The following is a 15,698-nucleotide window of genomic DNA, read 5'->3' as shown; positions in this document are numbered from 1 at the left end:
ATATCAATGACCCATTCTCTTTGCTGATGATACCAACTTGGTTTTATCACGCAAGAATTTCGATTCACTAATCAATGAAGCCAACTCGGGCATGACCAAGTTTTCTGAATGGTTCCATATAATCAAATTATCTTTAAATGTAAAAAAGAATCCAACTGCGTTGTATTCACTGGTAAGAATAAGAAAGAAAAAAATGTAAGAGTCAGAATCTCAATTGGTGAGAATGAAATGGACCAGGTTTAATTCACTAGATTCCTAGGTGTTGTAGTTGATGAAAAGTTATGCTGGAAAAAGCATATGCAGCAAATTTGTATCATCAGAAAGATTAGTGGATTGGTTCATCAGCCTTGCTTCCTAACACTATACTACAGCTTAAGTTACCCATATCTCATTTACTGCAATATTGTCTGGGCTATTACACATGCTTCCTACCTACACAAATGACTCATCGCATAGAATACATTTGCAGGACTCAATATATTGTCCATTAATATACTCCATGAACCTTCATATACAAATACCTCCCAGACAGCCTACCTAAACTTTCAATGGATTCTTCCATGTTCAATCCCAAATCCATGCATTCAACACGACACTGCAATAACCTTCACCCTTCCCTCTGCCGCGCCTCACATAGTCAATTCTCTAGCTAGCAGATACAGAGGTTCCATACTCTGGAATTCCTATCTTCACTTTGACAATAACTTCAAGTGAAGACTAGGGGTCAGACTGATGATCCAAACTACCCAGTAGTCTCCTCCATGTAGCCTAGCTCACACACACACACACACACACATTATCAAACATGTTTTTTCTGTATATTCAGTATACTATCACCATTTGTAATTAGTATTCTTTGTTTAACTGATTGAACAAACTTTTGTTGTACTAATATTTGTATATTGTTTTTTTGGTGTGGTTTTCATTTAAGCCCTTTTGGGTATCCAACCTCACCTGCACACCAGTTTTTTATCTGTACTGTTTTGTCTTTAACTTGTTTTCTTTGGTGCAAATAAATTAAACCTAAAACCCCCAAACCCAAAAAAGAACAAATTGTTTATCCCTTAAACTGAATAATCTCAAACACATTGCAGATAAAAACAACAGTGCACTCATCTTGCAGGCAGTATCATCAGAGATGCAGCTTATTATATGATTTTTTAATTTGCAAGGTTGACTTATTTAGAGATAAATAGTCCCACACTGCTGCCTGTAGTTCACTGTGTCATGAACAAGTGGTTCCTGTTGGCAACAGACAAAAGCCTAGGGCAGTATCACAAACAGCGGCCAATGTGGAGCATGTAAACAGGCATTAGGTACACACAGAGGTAGATAGCACAGCATGAGCCCACTAACACCCCTCAAACAAGACACCACAGTTGCTTTTTCCACCAGTCTGGAGAATATAAAACCTCAAATCTGATTACAAGCAACCTTTGGCTCCCTGGCGGCCAGACAATGGCTCTGGCTGTCTGGGACATTTTCCATGCCCAGCATGAGGTGTCCCCCGAACCGTGCACCCCCTCACCTCGCTTTGCCTGGACATGCTTGCTTACTGTTCCACAATTTAATTTCCTCCTCTCCCCCAGCTCCTCTATTATGAGGCTGAGTATCATTAGCCGGAGCAGTCAGCTCAGGGTCATATAGTTACACATAATGCCAGCCACCCATTGGCTAATATATACCACACACGCACTCACGCATACACCCCCCCCCCTCACACACACACATATAAAATGCTACACACATATCAACCCCACCTTTCCCAAATCCCCCCTTCCCCAACCCACGTGTAAATATTGCACTATGATTTGTTCCTTCCTGTATTATACTTATTCTAACATTTTTATTCTATTCTACTGAGCCATTTACTTTATGTTCATATTCTTATCTTTTATTATTTCTTGTTGTATTTGCATTGTCGAGAAGGAACCTGCAAGTAAACATTTAATTGGACAGTGTATACAGTACTATACCATGTATATCCTGTAAAGCTTCAACTGTGCCTCTGAAATTCAATAAATCTATAACAACAAACCCGGGTTCGAGTTCCAGTTCGGCTTCCCCTGAATCAGTGGAGGCTGCTGAGGGGAGGATGGCTCATAATAATGGCTGGAACAGAGTCAATGGAATGGCATCAAACACCTGGAAACTATGTTTTTTAATGTATTTGATACCATTCCACTCATTCCTCTCCAGCCAATAACAAGAGCCCGTCCTCCCCAATTAAGGTGCCAACAACCTCCTGTGCCCTGAATTTGTTGTAGTATTATATACAGCTGCTTCTCACATAACCAATAGTATTTCAACTACACAGTTCTATCAAAGTTGACCTCTTACATTGTCTCTCCCTTTCATCCACATCAGACCCCAACGTTAACTGCTGTAGATCCTTCACAGCTTTTTTGTGCATATTTCTGTCAAGCTGGACGGAAAGTATTTTTAAAACAGACGGAATCGATTCTCTATCTCAAGTAGGAACCAATAGACCTGTCAAGTCTGTGAGTGACAAACCATAGTAGGCCAACCAAGTCACTAAAAAGAGGAGGAAAGTGGTGGGAGAATACCACTTAGACCATTACAGAGGCAATCTGAAAGATGTATTAATTGGTGTGAATTCATAGAGTAAAACATGAAATATGAATGACCTGATGAATCGGTCATTCACAACATTCATATTCTGTATCTGGTGGTCAATTAAAGTTAAGTGTAATTGAGATCAAATATCATTCTTGACCAAAACATTTAATTTAAAAAATGTAGTAGATATTTCAATTCTACGTCAAATATGCACGGTATTACTCAATCAGAATAATTATAAAATGATTAAGTCTTGAAAAGTAAAGATATGAGAAGGCAATGTACATTCTTTGTGGGAATTTACTTTTTTTCTAGTTATGTTATTTTGCATCAAAATTCATACGTAAACAGTGACCTAGATCAAACCAAACCAAGTAATATTATTATGCATTGTGCGCACAAATGAGCTGCAAACTGTTTCATTTCCATGCCTTTCTATGGGACACAATGGCTGCTCTAAGGTAGCTGCAGAAAAGAGAAAACTATTTACTGCAGGACTGAGAAATATGCTTGGTGCACGTTAAACTTTGGCCAGCAGTCCATTTTATCTGGTGTCTATCATTTAATAGGCAAGTTGACATAATGAATGGAGACGGGCCCACCTTCTGCCACTCCAGAAAGCACCCAGTCTTATCTGAATTGAGAATCACATTAGAACCTCTTAGCCAATCACACGGTAGCCCTGGAGCAAAGTGCAGACCCTGGAGGAGAAGAGAAAGAGAGAAGAGAAGAAGAGAGAGAGAGCTTTTCTTTTCCTGGGACTTCACTTAAGTTGGCCCCGGTCTGGGGAGACTTGAAGGGATTATATCTCAAATTTGAGTCTCTTCTGTAACTTGGCTCTGTGGCTGCTGAGACTAATGGGCTGTACTGTGAGGTGAGTGAAAGGGAAAGGGGGATACCTAGTCAGTTGTACAACTGAATGCATTCAACTGAAATGTGTATTCCGCATTTAACCCAACCCCTCTGAATCAGAGAGGTGCGGGGGTTTCCTTAATCGGGTGAGGGAGCGTTCCTTAGGGTCACAGTGAACAGGATGATCGGTGGTCAGAAGGAGAATATGGCGGCAGGATCACCTACTCATCCAGGCTTTGGCATCTCTGGGAAGAGCTTCCTCATAAACAACCTGCTGCGCTCGGCAGGGCCATCCTTTTCCTCATCCTCTTCCTCGCCCACCTCAGGTGGACCAACAAGTGGGCTCTTCAAGGAGCCCTTGACCGGCCCCTACTGGAGCACCTGGGGCCCTCAGCATGTTGTCTATGAGGGCCAGAGTAAAAACTGTGAACGAGTCAAAGACAGAGGGCTTCCTCCTCATCCACACTCAGGTACAATGGTATATAATACACCACATTATGATATTATTATATTATATTGGTGATTGTGAGATCTAATGTGTAGGCCCTTGAAACTATACATGGGGGAAATGTGATTTGATTTTATATATATATTTATAAAAAATGTATGTGCCTTAGAATTGACAAAACCAGTTGTTTCGACTCTCCCTCGTGTCAAAATGCATGCAACATGATTTGAAACATTTAGAATCAGTCGAAGTAAAGCACATTTTCAGAAAATACTTATTGTTCAGAACAAATCCTATTTATATAGATTTCTCATTAAAAAGACACTGTAAGGAAGTGTAACCTCTTCATCCTATCAACTTATTCTTCCATGCCTTCAGTTAAAAATATCAGAAAATTATATCAGATACAAATTCCATTTGCTATACTGCCATTTAGGTAATTAGCAATATTTCAACTAACTATCTACTAACCCTAGCCCTAATCCTTATTCTAACCCTAAACTTAACCCTTACCCTAACCCTAACCCTTACCCTAACCATAACCCTAACCCTAAATTTAACCCTTACCTTAGCCCTAACGCTAACCTTAATCTTTGTTCTAAACCTAACCCTAACCATAAACTTAACCCTTACCTTAGCCCTAACCCTAACCTTAATCTTTGTTCTAAACCTAAACCTAACCATAAACTTAACCCTTACCTTAGCCCTAACCCTAACCTTAATCTTTGTTCTAAACCTAACCCTAACCATAAACGTAACCCTTACCCTAGCCCTAACCCTAACCTTAATCTTTGTTCTAAACCTAACCCTAACCATAAACTTAACCCTTACCTTAGCCCTAACCCTAACCATAAACTTAGCCAGCAGTTGTTGATCAACAGATCATTTTGTTGATAGTATGACCGTCTGTAGAGCATCTGCAGATGGACTATCCAGAAAATAAAGTGTGACTGACATTTTCTTTATGTGTTTTACTTTCAATAATAAAGTAAATACAATTCTAAAACATTAGAAACTTCGTCTTCACCTGCAGGTTATAATGGATATTTACTACAAATAAGACCCATTCTAAAAGATAACACGTAGTAGTTATTATACACATGACAATAATGAAAGTCAGAGTCATTTTTTAAAACTTTTTAGTTGCTCCTCTAATGTTAACCATTTGACTACCCAAAACATGCAATAGAGAGAAATGTACATGCTTACATACCACATGTCGTAAATGTATCTCATACCAGCTTCCATCTCAAATCAAATCAAATTGTATTGGTCGCATACACATATTTAGCAGATGTTATCGCGGGTGCCTGCGAAATGCTTGTGTTCCTGCAGCAGTGCATTAATACCTGACAATACAAAACAATACACACAAATCCAAGAAAGAAAAATGTAATAAATATGATGGTGTGTATGGACATAATGGCCAGTATATGAATAGAAACGGTGTGTACAGCAGAGGTTTTATAGGATAGGCCTTGACTAGAATACAGTATATACACTGAGTGTACAAAACATTAGGAACACTTTCCTAATATTGAGTTGCAGCCCTTTTGCCCTCAGAACAGCCTCAATTCGTTGGGGCACAGACTTTATGAGGTTGAATACAATGCTTCCCACTATCGTGTCAAGTTGTCTGGATGTCCTTTGAGTGGTGTACCGTTCTTGATACACACGGGAAACTGCTGCGTGAAAAACCCAGCAGCGTTGCAGTTCTTGTCTCGCTCAAACCAGTGCGTGCACCTGGCACCTACTACCATACCCTGTTCAAAGGCACTTAAATCTTTTGTCTTGCCCATTCACGCTCTGAATGGCACACATACACAATCCATGTCTCAGTTGTCTCAAGGCTTAAAAATACTTATTTGACCTGTCTCCTCCCCTTCATCTACTCTGACTAAAGTGGATTTAAGGGATCATGGCTTTCACCTGGATTTACTTGGTTAGACTACGTCATGGAAAGAGCAGGTGTTCCTAATGTTTTGTACACTCAGTTTACATATAAAGTGGGTAACATCCACCAGTAGTTATAAAGTGAGAGAGGCACTCGTAACTGCACCATTAAGTATCTCTCCTATTCCCTTTCAGCTACTGTAAAGAATAATGGAACACTACCAGGAAACTCCAGTATATAAAATCCAGTATAATTAAGTGTGCGGGGCTGGGGGTGTAATAAAACCCACTAAAAGAGATTCTGTGTTTCCTCTGAAATTACACCTTATATGTCTCTCTGCTCATGCTATTTTTTACTTTAACTTACCCCCTCTCTCCATATTCTCTCTCCCTTTACCCCTTCTTTCTCTCTCCCCCTCTCTCTATTCCTCCTTCCCCTTCTCCCTCTCTCTATTCCTCCTTCCCCTTCTCCCTCTCTCTATTCCTCCTTCCCCTTCTCCCTCTCTCTATTCCTCCTTCCCCTTCTCCCTCTCTCTATTCCTCCTTCCCCTTCTCCCTCTCTCTATTCCTCCTTCCCCTTCTCCCTCTCTCTATTCCTCCTTCCCCTTCTCCCTCTCTCTCTTCCTCCTTCCCCTTCTCCCTCTCTCTATTCCTCCTTCCCCTTCTCCCTCTCTCTATTCCTCCTTCCCCTTCTCCCTCTCTCTATTCCTCCTTCCCCTTCTCCCTCTCTCTATTCCTCCTTCCCCTTCTCCCTCTCTCTATTCCTCCTTCCCCTTCTCCCTCTCTCTATTCCTCCTTCCCCTTCTCCCTCTCTCTATTCCTCCTTCCCCTTCTCCCTCTCTCTATTCCTCCTTCCCCTTCTCCCTCTCTCTATTCCTCCTTCCCCTTCTCCCTCTCTCTATTCCTCCTTCCCCTTCTCCCTCTCTCTATTCCTCCTTCCCCTTCTCCCTCTCTCTATTCCTCCTTCCCCTTCTCCCTCTCTCTATTCCTCCTTCCCCTTCTCCCTCTCTCTCTTCCTCCTTCCCCTTCTCCCTCTCTCTATTCATCCTTCCCCTTCTCCCTCTCTCTATTCCTCCTTCCCCTTCTCCCTCTCTCTATTCCTCCTTCCCCTTCTCCCTCTCTCTATTCCTCCTTCCCCTTCTCCCTCTCTCTATTCCTCCTTCCCCTTCTCCCTCTCTCTCTTCCTCCTTCCCCTTCTCCCTCTCTCTATTCCTCCTTCCCCTTCTCCCTCTCTCTCTTCTCTCTGCAGGCCTGTTGAGCAGTGTGTTTCTACGGCGCTCTCAGTATGTGCTGGCAGCAGTGTGCTGTGGTGGGTCCAGCCCTCCACTTGTCTTCTCCGGTGAGTGTTTAATACTTCATCAGCGATGCCTCAGCTCCTCTCTAAGCATTAACAGCAGGGTCTCCCATATTCTCTACAGCTAATTACTGATGCAATGCAATTCTCCACTCAACTCTCTGCACTGCTATTCATGACCATTCATGGCTATTTAGATCATGTAGGGGTGGGTGGGAGGTTGTGGAGCGGGGTGGGGGGGGGGGGGGGGGGTGCTTTTATGGCCATTAAGGCCCCCATTTGGAGTCATATAGATACGCACACAGGCCCACTCAAGTGTGCAGAGCGCCTTGTCTCTGTCAGATTAGGACTGTATTAATAAGAGGTATGCCATGTAACTGTTATTGGTCTCTGCGTGACAGTCGTATTGCATCTCTGTGAGCTGAGTCTCAGCACATAGGACAGTTTGGCTGATAGTTGGTCCAACTGTGATAATTGAATCAGTGTGACCAAACTGCTAATGTTCCGACTTGCCAAAGGAGGGGATTTATTTATATAATGAGGCTCCTAAAATGATTTAGTGTAGGTTTCATGGAAAATATTTCCATGGAACCATAATCTATATGGATTTGAATTGTGTTATGTAATTGGATTTATTTTGAAGTCTGTATTAACCTTTCATAGTGAAAGTCTCATGACGAGGGCAGCATTGATTTCTACTAACTTCTGTCAGGGTTGTGATGCTAGTTGCTAGGTCCTTTGACTCCTGACAAGTGAGGCAGCAAATATAATCCCTTAGTAGACCCCCTGGTCCCCCCCCCCCCCCCGAGCCTTCTTAGTGGGCTGACACTTTCCCACAGTGCCCAGCAACAGGACAATGCCGTGACCAATCAGCACTTTCACTCCCCCATCCACAAGCGAACCCGCTGCAATTTTTCACTGCAGTAATAAACTCTGCAAAGCACAAAAACACAGAAAACAGCTATTCCTCTGCAGAAAGGGGGCTGCCCACTACCTCTTTGTGTGGCCACAGAAACCAGCTCCTCAACTCCCTCCTTTCTCCTGTCAACTCACTCTCATTCCTGTCCATTTAAAGTCCCCTGACCTGAACATAAAACACTCAATGAAAGTGTATAGACTTATTCGAGCTCATCTTCCCATAGAACCGGGCCCATACCTGCAAGATAAAATATTTATTGAGGAAGTAGTGTCCTTTCAATGAACAGCCTTTGTGGCAGGACCCTCAGGGTTGTGCGCTCAGACCATGAAGCCCTTGGGAGTGACCTGTTAAAACTCCATTTAAGTGGTAGCCATTGAGGCCTGAGGAGCGCATCTAACCGGTTACTCGCACCCCAGAGGTGGTCTGTGTGCAGATTTGTCATACAGATTAAAAAGGCATTGCTGAATGGGATTTGGTCAAATGTTCCACTTGACTCTTGTTGTGCGTGAGTCAGGCAGTGTGGGATTGCTCTTCACCCAATCTCTTTCTCCTCTGTGAAAATGGGTCTCCATTCTCTCTTTAGTCACCCCCATTTTGTTAAATTAGACAGATTGATGCAAACTAAATAGTGGAGAGTAAGTGTGTATAAGATTGACGGAAAATGGACACAATCCATGTAGATAGTGAGTGACGAAGTGAGCCAGTTAGTAGATGCGTGAGTCTGCCTTTTACACTGACCAAAATGTGTTGGTCCCATGTTGTTTGAGCGAGTGTGCAATTGACATGCTGACTGCAGCAATGTCCACAGAGCTGTTGCCAGAAGATTGAATGTTCATTTCTCTACCATAAGCTGTCTACAATGTCATTTTTGAGAATTTGGCCTGTACGTCCATCACAACCGCAGACCACGTGTATGGAGTCGGGTGGGCGAGCAGTTTGCTGACGTCATTGTTGTGAACAGAGTGCCCCATGGGGGCGGTGGGGTTATGGTATGGGCAGGTATAAGCTACTGACAACAAACACAATTGCATTTTATTGATGGCAATTTGAATGCACAAAAATATTGTGACGACATTCTGAGGCTCATTGTGAGGCCCATTTTTTTTAAGGTAACTGTTATCAACAAATGAATATCTGTATTCCCAGTCATGTGAAAGCCATAGATTAAGGCCAAATATTTTTTTTTAAATGAACTGATTAACTGATATGAACTGTAACTCAGTAAAGTCTTAGAAAAATGTTGCATATTGCATTTATATTTTTGTTAAGTATATAATCAGTATAAGTATGTATTCAGTGCTTTGGACTGGACTGGATATGATAGCCAGAGCAATAATGCATTTGAATACCAACATTTCCATTCATTAATAAGGATGATTTTCTATTTGAGTCCACTTGATGTGGGAATATACAGTAATACATTTATCTTGTGTATTAAAATGATTTCTTGTTATTGACTTCGTTCACATTACATCCATTTCCATATTAAAATATTGGTACTTGTATCTAGTAGGCCAATGTTCCATTGCATTCATGCAACAGAGAACATATGTCAATGAAAATAAATGTACTCATCCATAATAACCCAATGCAAAAAATGACATTTGCCTTTCCTCAAGTCAGGTTATTTTTTAGCTGGAATACAAACATTAATATGAATGATTCTGACCTCTGACCTTCCAGAGGGAGCCTATATTCCGATGTGGTCCCCGGATACGAGCCCCAAATCCCGGCGAGGAATCCTGAGGAGGGCGGTGTTCTCGGATGAGCAGAGGAAGGAGCTGGAGAAAATGTTCAAAAGACAGAAATACATCAGCAAGACAGACAGAAACAAACTGGCAGCAGATCTCAGCCTGAAGGAATCCCAGGTAGGATACCATATACTGTAGGTCTAGGTCGGAGGTCACCATTACAACCCCATTTTATATCCTATGCTACATCGTGCTTTTTTCTCATATCATCTCTTCATTGAATGCAAATACATCTTACTGGGTATGAGTGCTCCAGCCTAGATTTAGTAAATATCTAGAGTCACTTCTATTGTAAGTGTCCCTCATCTTAAAATGTTATTACAATACTGCTATCACTACTGTGATAATTGTAAGAAGTAGACCAAGATGTCATACCCTCTAAGCTTTTGTCTAAAGTAGGGGGAAAGTGGTCAACATTTCAGTTGTAGTTGAGGTGGCTACTAAAACAGCGGTAATGTTTGATTGGAAGAAGATATTTCTGTTCTTATTTTAGATTTGAAAAGCAGAGAAGTAGACTAAAATTGCATATACTCTAAGTGATTGTCTAATTAGGAAAGTATAATTGTGACACTACTTAGAAAAGTATAATTGTGGCACTTCAAACAGACTGAATAAATAGAGATAATGCTCCCTGCTGTATCATAGACTTAGATTTGACTAAACAAAACAACTGGCACCCCAAAATGAACCTCTCACTGACCTGTGTGTCTACTGTAGGTGAAGATCTGGTTTCAGAACCGGAGAATGAAGTGGAGGAACTGCAAGGAGAAGGAGGGCCACAGCTACCGCTCCCCCATGGAGGAGCTCATGTCCCGGGGCTGCAACCAGGAAGAGGAACGCAAGAGGGCACCAGAGAGCACATGCACGCCATCAGACAGTTCACCGTCACAGCAGCAGGACTCGGACACAGGTGTTATCACAGAGAAAGAGTCATGCAAGGAACCTGCGACTTTGAAACAGCCACTGAGTCCGCACAGATACACTATGACCTCTGACCCCTGAGAGGATTAAAGACTGAAAGATGGGCGTTGAGCATTGGATAAAACGACTAACACTTCATAACAAGAAGATCTTGTCATTTTAATATTGTGTGGATTGCTATTGTGTAGTTACATTTTCTAGACTGACTGCAAGTGTTTTGGAAACTTTATTATATCATACACTGTATATAAACACAAACTGAAGGTTAGTCAGCTACACACAACCATGTACAAATGCTTTAACATGTAAGACTGTATTCAGAATATTTATTTTACTCTTTTAACTGAAACAATTTCTGTAAATAAAATGATTCATTAAATGCTGATTTCTTCATTCCGTGTTAATATTCAAGATGTTGAGCAAGCAATAGTAATACAAGACAACAGTAATAAGTTACAGTATTTAAAGGCCCAATGCAGGCATTTTTATCTCAACATAAAATTATTTCTGTGTAACAATTATGTACCTTACTGTTATTAATTAAAATTGTTAAAAATAAATAAAAATAGCTTCTAAGCAAAGAACAACTTCTCAAGCTAGAATATTACTAGGACTGTCTGGGAGTGGTCTGAGGGGTCTAATTGGATGAGCCTAATGGGAGGGATATGTAACCTGAAAACTAGCTGTTATTGGCAGAGAGGTTTGAAACTCTTTTTGTTATTGGTCTATTAACTTATGATGATGTCACCAGGCAGGCCAAAACTCCATCCAACCAAAGAGGTCTTTTCAACCAGCTCTTACACTTAAATGACATTATCATTTCCACAGTATTATTCGAACCTCAGTGTGGAAATATATATAAAACACACGTTTTGGGAAGCACTGGGCCTTTAATATTCACACAAAAATACAGTACATCAATAAAGATAGTGCTTGCTACCAAGGACCTCAGAGACAATATCAAATAAATGACAGATATTACAAATATGAAATGCCAATTAAATGTAACATTGTACAACCATGGTGAATGCCAGATGTTATGCTGGAACTGTGTTGTTAGTAAGACAATTTTATTTTTGGACTTTGTCTTTTCCTCATCCATTCACTATCTGGACATCCTGCACTCCTGCACCATTCTTCATTCACCTACTTGGGGCGGCAGGGTAGCCTAGTGGTTAGAGCGTTGGACTAGTAGTAACTGGAAGGTTGCAAGTTCAGACCCCCGAGCTGACAAGGTACAAAAATCTGTCGTTCTGCCCCTGAACAAGGCAGTTAACCCACTGTTCCTAGGCCGTCATTGAAAATAAGAATTTGTTCTTAACTGACTTGCCTAGTTAAATAAAGGTCAAATAAAAAACTTGGCTGTAAGGTTCTGGCTATCTTACATGCTGTATGAATCATATAGAATAACCAACACTAATTCAATAGAAATAGATTACATATTTACATTTTATTATCGTGTTATTTTCACTCACTTAACAGAAAAATCCAACATACAAAACACATAAATACGGCATTATCTAAATAGAAAATAATACTCTTTAGAAATAATTTACATTTAGCTATTACTATGTATAGTTTTTAGAGTGCATTCTATTACTGTGTGCTGTAGCTGAGCTACTGTGAAGGAGCAGAGGGCAACAGAGGGCCAATGAGAGAGTCCAGCTCTAACACCTCTGACATCAAGTCAGTAACTTCAGAAAACATCAAATACTCAACCGACCTTCCACTCAGGACGCCATTCTAAGCAACACAGATTTAACAGAGATCATATTTTTCATTATATCACTCCTATCATCCAGTCACTCAACACCTGTGGTGTTTCCACTTGCGCGCAGCCACTGTGATGCTGTTGTTCTTCCTGTGCCAGGGGAAGAGGCGGGTGAGGGCCAGGGTGCCATCGGACTGCACAGCGCCAGTCAGCAAGTAGAGCTGGACACGGCCGGGCCGGACCAGTATGTTGGCACAGGGCAGGTTGATGAGCAGCCACTGCTGGAGGAGGTGCTGGGTGTCGTAGGGAAGCAGGGGGCCCTGGCGGATAAACTCTACCCGGCCCTCCACCTCAAACTCTGGCTCCCCTGAGGGCAGGCGCCGGCGAGACAGCTTGGCTGTTACAGCTGAGGGAGGAGAGAGTGGACAGAAGGTGAGTATGCTAGCTGAGACAGAACTACACACATATGTATGGTACAAATATACACACTAATAAACTTGCATAACATACTAATCAGTGCAAACATACACATATACAGTACATTATTGCACATTCTTACCAAAGTCATCTTGGCACAGAGCATCCAGAACTGTCTTCAGTGAAGGGTGCTCCTCCACGGAAGGACATGCTTGGCATGCCGGCTTAGGCAATGCTTTGGCGAGGTGGCTGTTGCTGTGTTTGGGGTGGGGGGTCAGGCACATGTCTTCCTGGGTAGGGAAGCGGTCACAGTCTAGCGCCTCTGGCCAGACTTGGCCCTGACAGGCCAGTACTGGGGCACAGCTGTCCCTGACGGCCACACACAGGCTACGGCACGGCTGGATAAAACTGGAGATGGAGAGACAGACACGGGGTCATGTTCCATTGTAAACACACTGAGGGTGAAATATAAGTGATGGAGGAGTGGATAGTTCCCTCTTGAGAAGGAGTTGGCAGTGGGATGTTCTCAAGGGGAAGGTAATAGGGAAATAGACAAGAGAGAACAGCCAAGTTGACAGAGAAGGAAGAGAGCAGCCTAGTATGGAGAGAGAAAGACACACACACACACACAGGAAGGACATAGAAAGATAGAAGAGGACATGTATAGGTAAAAGGCAAACAAAAGCTACAGACTTACGCGTCAAGGCAGACGGGCGCGATGAGGGAGCAGAGGAAGGCCTGGGCCTGGGGATGGCAACCGGTCTGCAGCAGGGGTCTCCAGTCCTCCGAGCGGGGAACCACCTCGCCCTCTAGGCTGCTGTGCCCCAGCAAGTTAGGCAGCCTCATCTCCGAGTAGCCCACGTCCTGGCACACACTCATCTGGTGGGGGATGGGCACACAGCGGGTCGACTGACCCAGGTCAAAGCCCCAGGCTGGGGCCAGGAGAACCAGGAGAGTCAGGGTGAAGGAGAAGAGATCCATCGTGAAGAGAAACAAAGTCCTGACTGAAAATCCAATTAAGGAGAAGACAGGTGCTGCTGTTGCTTGCTGTAGAAAAGGTAATGTCTCTCTGTGCCAGTTGCCTCCCTCTATATATACAACCAGCCCAGCCCCATCAGACTGTTATCAACTACCTATCAAAGAGGCTGGGACGAGGTGTGAGAGGAGACAACAGCTAGTTTTGTGATGACTGCAGACATAGGGGGTAATAGTGAATGGAGGCGGGGGGCATTATGAGAGCAATCACAGCCAAGGCATTACAATGCAAAACTATCAGTCTCCGGGGCTTATTTTCGCCATTAAATCTATTGACTTTTACATTAGAAATACCTCCTGCTGATTGGTTCACATAAGACACTTTGCTGAGCAGTTATGTATTCATGTATATATCATTTTTGTCTTGTGAGCCATTGTTTTGAGAACACTGCTGTAAAGACAGAAGTACATGAAACACACATTTATATTTGAGACAAAGTTCTGAATCATTGACTGGCATTTAAATATGACATGTGAAATCAAGAATGTTTATAATTCATATTTTACTCAGGAGAAACAGTGTAGGCTCATTTCTTCTGTGTAGACAGACAGGCAGTCTCCTCAATATTGAGTCTCTTTCATGTCTCCTCCTTTGCTAATTTGAGGGTTTCCTGAGAAGAAGGGTCCTGATCCCAGAGCCCAGCTCTGATCACACTCCCTTTAGCGGAGTCGTGTTTCTGTCTGGCTCACTGGGCTTTGATGTGACCCTAGATTACAGTCTGATGCACATGCTAAATGCTACAACAACAGCAAGCTACAGCTCTGTCTACCTACTGTAGCAATCAGATCAAACTTGACTGCAGCAGACAGACACATACTTTTTAATCAGGCAAATCAGTTAAGAACAAATTCTTATTTACAATGACGGCTTACCCCTAACCCAGACGACACTGGGACAATTGTGTGCCACCCTATTGGATTCCCAATCATGGCTGGTTGTGATACAGCCTGGAATCAAACCAGGGTATGTAGTGACGCCTCTTACACTGAGATGCAGTGCCTTAGACCGCTGCACCATTCGGGAACCCCCAGACAATCATATGATGACATACACTCCCCTCCATATTTATTTGGACAGTGAAGCTAAAATGTGTAAATGTTGCTCTGTAATCGTACATAGAAGTGATGATTAATGATCTTTGTTCCTCTGTAACTTTCTCACTCATCATTATTCAGGATTCATTAATTGTCAGATACTATTGCACTGTTGGTGCTAAGAACACAAGCATTTCGCTACACCTGCATTAACATCTGCTAAATATGTGTATGTGACCAATAAAATGTGATTTGATTTGATTCATGTAGAAGTGTTCAGAAACATCTGCTGTTCTTATTTTACAAGAGAAGTGACAAAAAAATTACACCAGAGGTTTACATTAATGTCATTCAGTTCCTATTGGACAAAACATAATCTGAAAAACAACCAAAACAAACTACAAATGCATCCAACAAGTTTGTAGAGTCACAAGTTTGATGTAGTCATTGCTTGCTAGGAATATAGGACCAAATAATACACTTTTGACTACTTTAATACAGTATAAGTGAATTTATCCAAATACTTACGGAAAACAAAATACACATAAAAAAATACTAGATACATGAAGGGATTTAATTTCTAAAAGGTAAATTATATATATATATATATGAAAGTATACCGTAAAATAAAAGGTGACATTCTGTACTGTTGCCTCATATGAAACATTTCAGATCTCAAAATCTCTAATTCAAAATGCTGTATGTTGTCAAATTTTAGCTTCACATTCCAAATAAATATGGAGGGGAGTGTAAATCTTGTACCTTATGTTGCAATGACATTCAAAACATACCATTTCTCTTGCCAATTATTGACACTTTCAAATCATAGAGCCAACTTCACT

The 15,698-nt window shown here is 41.9% G+C and overlaps 1 protein-coding gene and 1 pseudogene across 2 annotated transcripts; one reads left to right on the top strand and one right to left on the bottom strand.

Annotated features, from left to right (window-relative positions):
* Positions 1–3,249: 3,249 nt before the first annotated feature.
* On the top strand, positions 3,250–11,041 carry LOC110520945 (homeobox protein DBX2-like). Of its 2 annotated transcripts, XM_036969335.2 has the most exons (5): positions 3,250–3,454; positions 3,553–3,902; positions 7,023–7,112; positions 9,670–9,854; positions 10,455–11,041. In XM_036969335.2, the coding sequence occupies exons 2-5, from the start codon at positions 3,614–3,616 to the stop codon at positions 10,737–10,739; spliced, it is 849 nt and encodes a 282-aa protein (XP_036825230.2). In that variant the 5' UTR covers positions 3,250–3,454; positions 3,553–3,613; the 3' UTR covers positions 10,740–11,041. The 2 variants fall into 2 exon arrangements, with proteins under 2 accessions (XP_036825230.2, XP_036825229.2); XM_036969334.2 differs by having other exon boundaries at positions 3,251–3,902.
* A 2,144-nt stretch (positions 11,042–13,185) lies between these two features.
* Positions 13,186–15,173, bottom strand: LOC110520944 (secreted frizzled-related protein 2 pseudogene; annotated as a pseudogene).
* Positions 15,174–15,698: the final 525 nt, after the last annotated feature.

This window comes from Oncorhynchus mykiss, chromosome 4, assembly GCF_057628025.1.
Source record: "Oncorhynchus mykiss isolate SJ-2025 chromosome 4, ASM5762802v1, whole genome shotgun sequence".
NCBI classification, from domain to species: Eukaryota; Metazoa; Chordata; class Actinopteri; order Salmoniformes; family Salmonidae; genus Oncorhynchus; species Oncorhynchus mykiss.
The sequence above is the reverse complement of the archived record's forward strand: the minus strand, read 5'-3'. Positions and strand labels throughout refer to the sequence as shown.

Bases quoted from the DNA above. Each gene is read 5' to 3' on its own strand.
- LOC110520945 (XM_036969335.2), top strand. From the start codon at position 3,614: ATGATCGGTGGTCAGAAGGAGAATATGGCGGCAGGATCACCTACTCAT. The intron at 7,113-9,669 runs GTGAGTGTTTAA...CTGACCTTCCAG, and splicing joins CCCTCCACTTGTCTTCTCCG to AGGGAGCCTATATTCCGATG. The intron at 9,855-10,454 runs GTAGGATACCAT...TGTCTACTGTAG, and splicing joins TCAGCCTGAAGGAATCCCAG to GTGAAGATCTGGTTTCAGAA.